The sequence below is a fragment of the Phoca vitulina genome, unplaced genomic scaffold (assembly GCF_004348235.1).
Source record: "Phoca vitulina isolate PV1807 unplaced genomic scaffold, GSC_HSeal_1.0 scaffold36, whole genome shotgun sequence".
In the NCBI taxonomy this organism is placed as follows: domain Eukaryota; kingdom Metazoa; phylum Chordata; class Mammalia; order Carnivora; family Phocidae; genus Phoca; species Phoca vitulina.
Genome location: NW_022589739.1, coordinates 12,169,564 through 12,182,054, shown reverse-complemented (window position 1 = coordinate 12,182,054; position 12,491 = coordinate 12,169,564). Strand labels below are relative to the sequence as shown.

The window sequence follows — 12,491 nt, the reverse complement described above, 5'->3', positions numbered from 1 at the left end:
AGACCATTCAAAAACACTGAAAAACTGTAAAACTCTGTAACTGAGCCAGCCAGGCACTCCAATAACCATCTTTTCATTCATTTCACACTAAATACCCCCTGTGCCTAATAATATATCTGGCACATAAAATCCTTAACAGATATTGGTCATGAAATGAACTTTCGTTATCTAACACAAATTATTAAAGACATTTAGAATAATACAGTGTTTCTATTAAACAAGTTTAATTTTTCCAACATATCCCTGAATAGTGGTTTAGGGTTATTTTTTAATTATTATTCAATCTAATCTGTATTTTCCAAATTTTTAAAAATGAACATGCAATCAAAAATATACTTTTGCAGCTTGAGGGAAAGCTCCAATTTTCAGTAAGAATCGCGCAATCTCAAAAAAAAATTATGAAATCTCAAAATACAACTAAAAATCAAAACAAAAATGACAACAAAAAACATTAAAAAAAATCATCAAATCTCATTTGTACACTACTTCCCTGTTTGAAACCTGGCCTAAAACAATGTGTTCTTTCAACCGAATGGGTTTCATTTCTGGTTTCTCAACTACCAGTGAGGTAATCTAAAGAAAATCTATTTCCTTATTTTGGAAAAAATCTATCTCCATTAGAGAAGCAATTTTCTACAAGGTACCACTGCATGTGTTGAATGGCCCATTTTATCCAAAGCAGGCAATTAAGAGACTAATAATGAGGTAAGGCAATTTACAACTTTCTAAGTATGTCAACCCAAGTCTATGATTTTAAATCTTTCCCTCTGGTACCTCACATCAAGCCACAGCTTACCTGAGAATTTTTAAATATTCCCAATCATATGAATCAGGAGAATGATGTGTGGTATAGTCAGTGTAACTTTAAGAGAGCCAAACCTGCTTTTTATATGTACCAAAATTGGAAGTGTTTGTATTGGTTCCTAAAGTCAGGGTTGGTTTGTTACCAAAGAGCCCGCCACTGGTTGTACCAAATGAAGGAGCACTGGTTGTGCTGGTTCCAAATGTAGTAAGCTTGTTATTGCCAAACAGGGTCTAAAAAGAATAAAACACAGGAAAATTTTAAGTAGTATAAAGATACACTCCAAACAACAAATAGAGGTTACCTCAGGTAAACTGGACTGAGGATGAGGTAAGCAAGAGAAGATGTCATAACTTTTATGAAAAAATAGGTGTAATGTGAATAAAGACTATCAGAAAAGTATACTAATCTGAGCAAAATTAACTTTATAGAGCATGCTCCTAGCCTAAGAAGTTAACGGCAACCCTTCAGCAAACACAGTATTACAGTGGGGCAAAGAAAACAATAAAGTAATCAAATATTTCTTTACCTGGTAACAGAAAAGTATCATGTATTTAATTTGCCAGTATAAACAGTTATAATAAAAAATTTAAACATGTTAGAACATGGATGAGCCTTCAAAACATTATGCTAAGTAAAAGAAATCAGTCACAAAAGACTACACATTATGTGATTCCATTTATATGAAATGTCCAGAATAGATAAATCTGTAGACAGTAAGCCTGAGGTAACTAGGGAGAAATGAAAAGTGACTACTAATGAGTATGAGGTTTCTTTTTATTAAGGTGATGAGTATGTTCTAAAATTGACTATGGTGATAGTTCCACAGTCTGTTGGTAAACTAAAAACCACTGAATTATAAGCCTTGAAAGGGTGAATTGTATGGCATATGGATTATATCTCAATAAAGTGGTTATTAAAAAGAACTTTTTGAAGCATTATATAATTTTCTCAATTTCTCATCCCAATTAGCTGCCCAAAGAAAAATTAGGAAATAACAGATTTTAATTTCCATGAAAATCACATTTTGGAATTTTTCTTTTCTTTTTTTTTAATTAACCACAACAGCATGTTCAAAGCTTTTTTTAATGGGTACATAATACAGATTGGCTGTTTCATACTAATTCTCACATAGTTAAGTGGCCATACAGAATTTACTATTATTTTTAGGTCAAGTGCACTCCTAAATAGGTTACTTAAATGACTTAACAAGGAACACAATTCAGTTAAGCCTCCATTGCATGAAAACCATGAGACCGCCAACAATTTTAGCAACTTAGAATGTTTACTTCTCAAGTATCATACCGACTTATCACCCCAAAAAGAGGTTAGATATAGGAATTAAAAATCACCCGATTTTAAGAATGAAAGCACTTCAATTTAGACTCAATTTAACCAACTGGAGTGATATTTTGCTATCAGAAGTAAACTGTACATAAGCATTGAGGCAAAGAAGTTTTAAAAAGAACTTACTACTTGAAAATTAACCTACTGAAGTTACCTGGTTATTCTTTTTTGCACCAAATAGCTTTAGTTATATCAGTATCAAGTCATATAATGTATCCAGTAAAAACACTTGAAAGATAATTAAATCTTTCTTAGAAATTCCTTTAACAAATGTATACACATCTTCAAATTAGAGTCAACTGTAAAAACCTACCGAACCAACAGCACCAAATCCAGTGTTGGGCTGCCCAAAGAGACCTGTTCCTGTTCCAAATGCTGTCCCAGTGCTGGTGTTTGTAGCTGTCCCAAAAAGACCTCCAGGCTGTGAGGCTTGGGTCACTCCAAATAAACCCTGCAAAAAGTAATGTACATTAAAAGATATCCTACAACAGTCTGTTTTCTTTAAGAGTCTTAGATTAATAATAGTTGCCATTTTAAAAAAGTTTATTTGATATATATTATGCTAAATACACAGAGCATTTCTTTTCTTCACAACAACCCAGATGAGGAGGGCCATTTAAAAAAACAAAACAGGGGCGCCTGGGTGGCTCAGTCGTTAAGCGTCTGCCTTCGGCTCAGGTCATGATCCCAGGGTCCTGGGATCGAGCCCCGCGTCGGGCTCCCTGCTCCGCGGGGAGCCTGCTTCTCCCTCTGCCACTCCCCCTGCTTGTGTTCCCTCTCTCGCTGTGTCTCTGTCAAATAAATAAATAAAATCTTTAAAAACAAAACAAAACAAAAATCCCACCTCGGGGCAGTTAAAAACTTGCCCAAGATGTCACAGTTCCTGAGTGACAGGACCAGAAATTCATACCTACATCTAAGCCCAATGAGTTCCAAGGTCCTGGGCAGCTAATAAGACTTTATACTAACTCTTATGCTCTAAGAAACAGCAGGGTTGCAACACTGAAAACAAAACAATATGACAGAATGCTTCATTTTCAGATAGTTATGCTGAAAGAACTAATCAATACTGAGCTGTGGAATGGATTTTGAATCAAGTAACTGAAAACAATCAGAAGAAATAATCAATCTGGACAGAGGCAGGAGTGTAAAGTTAAAGTCTTTTTTTGTAAAGATTTTATTTATTTGTCAGAGAGAGAGAGCACAAGCAGGGGGAGCGGCAGGCAGAGGGAGAAGCAGGCTCCCCGCTGAGCAAGGAGCCTGATGAGGGACTTGATCCCAGAGCCCTGGGATCACGACCTGAACTGAAGGTAGATGTTTAACCCAGCAACCCAGCAACGCAGGCATCCCAAAGTCGTCTTAATTTGAGAAAAGAAACTACACTCATGGGGCGCCTGGGTGGCTCAGTCGTTAAGCGGCTGCCTTCGGCTCAGGTCATGATTCCAGGTCCTGGGATCGAGCCCCGCATTGGGCTCCCTGCTCGGCGGGAGGCCTGCTTCTCCCTCTCCCACTCCCACTGCTCGTATTCCCTCTCTCGCTGTGTCTCTGTCAAATAAAAATAAAACCTTTAAAAAAAAAACAAACACTACACTCATTTCAAATAAGCAAAGTTCATATCCAATGTTTAAGAAGGTATTTTATTTTTGCATTAGTTAACGACAACAAAAAAAATACTGCACTAATGGACTATTATTACTGAACTGAGAATTCAACAGTGTTGGGTTTTTTGTTTGTTTTTAAAGATTTATTTATTTGAGACCGAGAGAGAGAGGACGTGCGAGCCCATGTGGGGGGTAGGGAGGTGGGGAGAAGAGGGAGAGGGAAGAGAGTCTCAAGCAGACTCCCCACTGAGCATGAAGTCTGATGTGGGGCTCGATCTGACATACCTGAGCTCACGACCTGAGCCCAAACCAAGAGTCACGTCGGGTTTGACTGAGCCCACCCAAGTGACTGAGCCCACCCAAGTGCCCCAAACACAGTGTTTTTAAACAGCTTTACTAAGACATAATTCACATACCATAAAATTTACCCATTTAAAGTTCACTATTTAGGTTTTTTTCCCTATGTTCAGACTTATGCAATTACCCCTACTCTCTAAATTTAGAACCGTTTCATCACTCCAAAAAGAAACCCCAGGCCCGTTAAGAATCATTCCCTCTTCCTAGGCAATCAATCACGAATCTACTTTTTGTTTCCATGGATTTGTCCATTCTGAATATTTTGTATGAATGGAATCCTATAAAATGTGGTCCTTTGTGGATGGCTTAACTTGTTTAAACTTGGCATGTTTAAAAGGTCCCAACCACGTTGTAACATTTATCATTCCATTTATGGCCGAGTAATATTCCACTGTATGAATACACATTTTTTTAAATTCATTCATTAATGGACATTTGAGATGTTTCTACATTCTGGCTATGTTATAATCATTTGTGTACAAATTTTTGTGTTTTCATTTCTGTTGGTGAAATACCAAGGTGTGCAATTACTGGGTTAAATGGTAACTCTGTGTGTAACATTTTGAGGAACCACCAAACTGCTTTCCAAAGTGGTTGTATTACCTTACATTCCTACCAGCAATGTATAAGGTTTCCAATTTCTCCAAATTTTTGAAAATACTACTATCTAGTTTTTTATGCCTTCCTCGTGGATATGAAGCAGTGTCTCACTGTGGTTTTGACTTGCACATTCCTGGTAACTACCAGAGTTGAGTATTTCTTCATGTGCTCATTAGCCATTTGTTTATCTTCTTTGAAGAAATACCTCTTCAAGTTTTTGGCCCATTTTTAATGGGTTATCATCTTATTGAATCATTAAAGTTATTTATATATTCTGAATGCAAGTCCTTCATAAAATATAAAACTTATAAATATTTTCTACCATCTGTGGGTGTTCTTTTCTCTTTCTTGATGGTATTCCTGTGACCCACAAGTTTTAATTTTGATAAAGTCCAATATATTTTTTTCTTTTGCGTTTGGTGTCATTTCTAAGAAACGATTATCTAATTCCTTTTCTTGTTAGAATTTTATAGTTTCAGCTCTTATATTTAAGTATTTGATCCATTTTGAGTTAATGTGTATAGCTGCTACAGTGGTGGGAAAAAGGGTTCAGTTGCATTTTTTTTTTCCAACTGCATTTTTATGCATTAAAAAATCAATTGTCCTAGGGGCACCTGAGTGGCTCAGTCAGTTGAGTGTCCAAATCTTGATTTTGGCTCAGGTACTGATCTTAGGGTCGTGGCATCGAGCCCCATGTTGGGCTCTGCACTCAGCAGGAAGTCTGCTTCTCCCCCTCCCTCCCACTCACAAACTCTCTCTAAAATAAATAAATAATTTTTTAAAAAGAAACAAAAAAGAAAAATCAATTGTCCTAGCACCATCTGTTGAAGAGTATTCTTTCCCCATCGAGAACTGTTTTGATATTTTATTGCAAATCATTTGTCTATAAATTTGAGGATTTATTTCTGGGCTCTCAACTCTATTCCACTGATCTATATGTCTAGCCTTATGTCAGTACCACAGTCTTGATTACTATTGCTTTATACTAAACTTTAAAATTGAGACATGTGGGGCACCTGGGTGGATCAGTCATTAAGTGTCTGCCTTCAGCTCAGGTCATGATCCCACGGTCCTGGAATTGAGCCCCGCTCTCAACGGGAAGCCTGCTTCTCCCTCTCCCACTCCCCCTGCTTGTGTTCCCTCTCTCGCTGTGTCTCTGTCAAATAAATAAATAAAATCTTTAAAAATAAAATAAAATAAAATTGAGACATGCGAGTCTTCTAGCTTTCTTCTTTCTCAAGATTATTTTGGCTATTCTGGGTTCCTTTCTATTTTTTGTTTAGTGTTTTTATCATGAAAAGGTGTCAAACGCTTTTTCTGTACCTACTGAGGTCATGTGGTTTCTGTTTTTTATTGTTTTTCTTTTATCCTTTTTTTTTTTTTTAAGTGGGCTCCACGCTCCCCCCTGCCCCATGTGGGCTTGAACTCATGACCCTGAGATCAAGACCTAAGCTGAGATCAAGAGTCAGAAGCTTAACCAACTGAGCCACCCAGGCATCCCTTTTTTATTTCTCTGGTTTATTAATTTTTCTATGTTGAACCAACATTCTGGGATGAATCCCACATGGTATGGTTATAATCCTTTTAAATGTTATTGAATTTTGTTTGCCAGTATTTCTAAGATTTTGGGGTCTGGCTGTAATTGTTTTTTAATCAGATAAAGGATCTTTAACTTAAAGGCCAATTAAATTCCAAAAATTCGAATCAATAAATCATACCTCTTATTAATCTTAATTTTATTCTTCCCTAGAAGAGTCCTTAGAAATAAACTGGTAGGGGCACCTGGGTGGCTCAGTCGTTAAGCGTCTGCCTTCGGCTCAGGTCATGATCCCAGGGTCCTGGGATCAAGCCCCGCATCGGGCTCCCTGCAGAGCAGGGAGCCTGCTTCTCCCTCTCCCACTCTCCCTGCTTGTGTTCCCTCTCTCACTGTGTCTCTCTCTGTCAAAAAATAAATAAAAAATCTTAAAAAAAAAAAAAAAGAAATAAACTGGTAGTGACTCTAAGTACTTCCTCTTTTGCTTTTTGCACAGAAGTACCAATTATCCAATATGGCTCTGAGTTTTAATGCTCCCTTATTTATTTTAATCAATTACACACCTTTGCCTGACCCCACTTAAGGGAACAAGATGAAAGAATACTCTGAAATACAGCCAGTAATTTATAAGTATTTTCTCCTATTACTCTACAGAATGGGTACAGCCAATGTCCTAAGGTGTAGCCTTCAGGATGGCCAATTCCAGCACACTAAGCAGCTCAGAAAGAAGAGGTAACTTGCTCAACAGCCTCTCAGTGAGTATAGAGTAGAGCTTGTACTAGAATCTAGGTTTTAATTTTTTACATTTTGCTCTTTCCTTTACTACATACCATCAACCCTTAAGAACTACTAGAGGCAAAACTTGCTAGTTTGACATTAGAAGCCTCATTACTTAGCTCTATGAATGTAAGATGTGGCATTAACGAAGGGCCTGGTTGCTTACCATGGTGCTGGTGCTTGGCTGTCCTAGTGTGCTGGTATTACCAAAAGAAAAGCCAGTGTTCTGGGTGGTTGTGGCCTGGCCAAATGGTTTGCTGAAGAGGCTGGTAGTCTGCTGATTCTGTTGTCCAAAGAGACCACCCGGATTTGTTCCAAATCCAGTGGTACCTTTCAGAAAGAAAAAAATAAAGGAAAGTAAAAATAAATGGAGGAAAAAACCCTCAAACCTTACGTTACTCAGTTACTGCAATAGCCTTAATATTCTTGAATATGCATCTAAATTACCCTACATTAATTCACTACTCAAACTAGATAAACATTTCACTTCCCATCCTTTTTCACCTAACTTGGATTTCGTTCAGACTTTAATTCCTACAATAATATTCTGACCCCAAGAACCCTGGCTGGGCTAAGTAATTTTCCTCCTGTGAGTCCAAAACTTTCCATTTTACAAGATACCACACTACACTCAAAATCTGTATGTGTATTTTAACCCTGTTAGACTAAATTTTTCTTGAGAACAGAGGCTTTCTCTTTATAATTCCAGCATAGAATACATTGTACTTGATAATGAATATATGGCTAAGCTACATCACAGAACACCAGGATTGAAATGAATGTTAAATGCCACTTAAACATATATTTATCTGTGTATTTGTGGGTGTATATAAATCTCTCTAAAAGATCACGAAAAAGTCTAACTTTAGCTTGTTTCTATGGGGGAAAAAATGGTAGCTAGGGGAGGGAAAGAAGATAACTTTGGTTACAGACTTTTTTGTGTCTCATGAACTTTTTATCATATATATTACCTATACAAAAGTAGTATTTGTATTAAAGGAATTTAGTCCTCATCCTAGATTTCCCTCTTTCACATTCCACATCAAAGCAATCTATTAGCAAATCCCATCAGTTCTATGTTCAAACTGGGTCCAGAATCTGACATTTTTACCACCTCCATCTCCTTAGCCAACCCACCATCATCTCTCATGTGAATGAAGTAATAGCTTTCCTAACGGATCTGTTTTCACCCTTGCCCCTTACAACCTACTTTTTCTTTTTCTTGAGTTTCTTAAGTTGATACAACACAGTGATTCCCCAAGTCTCTAGGTTATGCTATGCTCATAAATGTAACTACCACAATTTACTCTATTTAATAGAGCAGGCTTCAGATGATCCTTCACTCATAATCACATGACTTCTCTTTCTACAACTTCTAATGGCTTCCCAACTCAAAAATTCAGATCTTAACACTGGCCCACAAAGTCCTATAAAATATAGTCCCTATATCCCTCAATGCTTCCCCTTAGTCCTTATCTCTTTGGGAAAAAACTCAGGGTTTTAGACTTATAGCTTCCTCTGGCTGGAATGTTCTTCCCCAGCAATTTGTACAGATTTATCCTTTGCCTTCTTCAGAGGGGTCACTGTTCAAATGCTACCTTATCAAAGCGAGGCCCTTTTTAACCATCTTCATTTAAAACTCTATTTCTCTCCATCCCCACATACACATCACTCTATTCCTCCAACATCACTGAATTATTCTTCTCCATAGCATTTATCACAAAATGACAATTATGTTTCAGTTGTCTGTCCCTCCTCAATATGGCTCAATATGGTGCCAAGTGCTTACTAGTTCCAAAGGCTGTTTTGTTCTGACCATATGCAAAGCCTGAATTAGTGGTAGAGGAGCTGAAGAGTCCTGTCGCACTGGAGGTGGCTGGAGAAGACCCAAACAAGCCAGCTGTGGTACCTGCTCCCACTTGGTTCTGCGGGCCTTTCCGGTTAGCCTGATAATCCTCTAAACGAAGTTCCTAGAGGAAGGGAAAGCATATTTCCTATCTTTACATGCAGCCAAAAAAATTATTTAGGAAACAACACTTAAATTTAGAATTCAATTTCCATGTTCACATAAGAACCATGACTAAAAAACAGAAAACTACAGAACATTAACTTAATATTGTTACAGAAAAACACTTTCAATAGTGTAGAATGGACATTAAGATCCATACCGTAATCACTAACACTACAGGCCAAAGGACTAACCAATCTTAATTTTAATTTTCTTTTGTAAACAGTAGTACTTTCTTTTAGTAGAACGCTATAGAATTTTATCTATTCCCACCCCAAATGTAAAAATTAGCTAAAAAGATCAAGGATTCTGGGATGGGGTGAGGGGGTCTCAGAAAATTAGGGAAAGAAGGGATGAAGTTTAACATTAACAGTTTTGCCTCACAAGTCAGGGTGTTTCCAATAAAGCAAGTATAGTTTGGGATGCAGAGGAAGCAACAGTTACAATCAGGGTTGACACTCAAAATTTACAAGACACTATCACACACCAATAAGAGTGAACAAACGGGCGCCTGGGTGGCTCAGTCGGTTAAGCGACTGCCTTTGGCTCAGGTCATGATCCCGGAGTGCCGGGATCGAGTTCCATGTCCGGCTCCCTACTCAGCGGGAAGCCTGCCTCTCCCTCTGACGCTTCCCCCTTCTCAGGCCCTCTCTCTCTCTCTCTCTCTAATAAATAAAATCTTTTAAAAAAAAAAAAAAAAAGAATGAACAAACTGTAACTTCATGAAACACCATGGATAAATCCCACAATGTGGAAAAACAGACTTAAAAGTATGTAATGCAAGATTTCACCTATATAAAGTCTGAAATGAGGAAAATATGGACAATCATGATAGTGGTTACCTTTAGAAGGGGGCGGAAATCGTGACTAGGGAGGCAGGGCATATGGGGGATATCAGGAATGCTGGTAATGCTCTGTGACTTAATCTGGATCCTGGTTACATGGGTATGTTCACTTGGTGAAAACTTACTATGTGGTACACTTATGATTTTTCATGAGTTTATTAGAAACATGTGCATGGGGTGTGCCTAGGTGGCTTAGTGGTTGAGCGTCTGCCTTCAGCTCAGGTCATGATCCCAAGGTCCTGGGATTGAGCCCCACATCGGGCTCCCTCCTCAGTGGAGAGTCTGCTTCTCCCTCTGTATGTGCACACTCTCTCTCTCAAATAAAGAAATCTTAAAAAAAAAAAGAGTTGTGGAATATTCCCCAAAAAAGCAATCATTAAAAAAAAACAAAAACAAAAAACAAAAAAAACATGCATGCGATGTACACACACACTGCCCAGTGTAATGTGAGCAACATAAAATCTATTACAATAGACTACCTAGTAGAACTATACCAGTACTTACAAGCTGAATATTGCCCTGCCTAAAATATGTATAAATACTACATTAATTTAAAAAAATAATTTGGGGGGGGCACCTGGGTGGCTCAGTTGGTTAGGCGTCTGCCTTCAGCTTGAGTCATGACCTCAGGGTCCTGGGATTGACCCCTGCATCAGTCTCCCTGTTCGGCCAGGAATCTGCTTCTCCCTCTCCCTTTGCTCCTCCCCTTCCCCTGTTCACTTGTGCTTGCATGCTCTAATAAGTAAATAAAATTAAAAAAAAATAATAATTTGGCTGTGGGGCGCCTGGCTGACTCAATCAGTACAGCATGTGGCTCTTATTCTTGGTTGGGATCGTGAGTTCAAGCCCCAATTGGGCATAGAGCTTATTTAAAAAAAAAAAAATGTGGTTGTTAGTTTTTTACATAAACCCAACGTGAACCACTTGATCCTAAAAATAATCAAAACATTTTTAAAACCTGCTTTCCAATAGAATCAAAAGGTTAGGCTGATATTTCTGTATTGCATTTTACTGACCTCTAGTGACTTGCTTTCATATTCTTTCATAGCAGTAATACACTGGTGCTTGGTACTGATGTTAGTGCTAACTCCAGCTTTAACCATAGTATCTGTACCAGTTGGAGGCTGCAAAAGAAGATAAAGGCAAATTTGAAAGTCTGAAGCAAATGTTTAAGTCCAAACTCTAAATCCCTACTCTCACAGACACAATTCTTCAACCACTGAACTCTATAGTAACTAGTCCTGTAGATCTTCTGCTAAATGAGATAGTTTCAAGGGTGCTTAATTAAATATATTGCATTTCTGATCTCTCCTCTCCTTACATCAAGGTTATCTAAATAAATCAGTATCAGTAATAGTTATCACAGATATTAAGCCCATAACCAAGCCATCTAATTATCTACTAAAATATACTTAAGGGGCACCTGGGTGGCTCAGTTGGTTGGGTATCTACCTTTGGCTCAGGTCATGATCCCAAGGTCCTGGGATTGAGCCCCGCATTGGCTCCCTGCTCAGCAGGAAGCCTGCTTCTCCCTCTCCCTCTGCCCCTTCCCCCTGCTCGTGCTCTTTCTCTAATAAATAAAATCTTTAAAAAAAAAAAAGAAATAAAAGAAAGAAATAAAGTACAGTTAAGATTACCTGCATAAGAAAAACTTTATCCAATTTACTCAACATGTACATTTAAACCTGTATTACTCAGGCTTAATTGCCCCCTACCCTGCTCTAAAATGTCTGCTTTATTTTATTTAATTTTTTGAAGTGTCTGCTTCATAAGTTGTTGCATTTAAGAAATATGGAAGCCTGGCTTTTTCCCTATAACTTTATAAGGAAAAAGGCACAATATGTAACTAAAGATTTCTACATGTATTGTCGTTTTCTCAATTATTGTACTTTCCAAGAGATAACACACAGTATTTTTCACTATCATTTATATTTAAGTTTATATTAAATTTAGGGTTCTAAATTCAGTATGTTTCTAAATTCTAAAGTTCAGTTTTGAGGCACCTGGGTGGCTCAGTCAGTTAAGCATCTGTCTTTGGCTCAGGTCATGATCTCTGAGTCCTGGGACCGATCCCCACATCGGGCTCCCTGCTCAGTGGGGAGTTTGCTTCTCCTTCTCCCTCTGTCCCTCCACCCTGCTTATGCTCTCTCTCTCTCTCAAATAAAATCTTAAAAATAAATAAATAAAAAATAAATAAATAAAATAAAGTTCAGTTTCTAAATTATGACTTCGCCACCTTGGCTAAGAAATTCTTCATTTCCTAGAGTAAATTTTAACAAGAAGTTAAGCCAAGACCTTTTTGTGCCAGATTTTCTTTAGGCTAACTGTACCTCCAGCCTATTCTAAGTATCTCCCAACCAATCACATCAAGTGGTATCTTATATCAAGTAGTATTCCATACATTTTCATTAATAAATCTTCCACTCTAATCCTCTATCAAGTTCTCTCAAAATAGCCAAGAAAACATGGGCGCCTGGGTGGCTCAGTCGGTTAAGCGTCTGCCTTCGGCTCAGGTCATGATCCCAGGGTCCTGGGATCGAGACCCGCGTCGGGCTCCCTGCTCTGCGGGAAGCCTGCTTCTCCCTCTCCCACTCCCCCTGCTTGTGTTCCCTCTCTCGCT

The 12,491-nt window shown here is 38.1% G+C and overlaps 1 protein-coding gene across 5 annotated transcripts in view; it reads right to left on the bottom strand.

The window, feature by feature from the left end:
- The window catches only part of NUP98 (nucleoporin 98 and 96 precursor), a 122,080-nt gene that overhangs the window by 85,170 nt on the left and 24,419 nt on the right, over positions 1–12,491 (bottom strand). For 3 of the 5 annotated variants that reach the window (XM_032426811.1, XM_032426812.1, XM_032426813.1), the window contains 5 exons: positions 10,888–10,995; positions 8,808–8,988; positions 7,185–7,348; positions 2,463–2,600; positions 897–1,035 (listed from right to left, as the gene is read on the bottom strand). In XM_032426811.1, the coding sequence (XP_032282702.1) occupies positions 897–1,035; positions 2,463–2,600; positions 7,185–7,348; positions 8,808–8,988; positions 10,888–10,995 (730 nt within the window). The remainder of the gene's footprint in view (positions 1–896; positions 1,036–2,462; positions 2,601–7,184; positions 7,349–8,807; positions 8,989–10,887; positions 10,996–12,491) is intronic. The other 2 variants (XM_032426815.1, XM_032426816.1) reach the window with 2 other exon arrangements.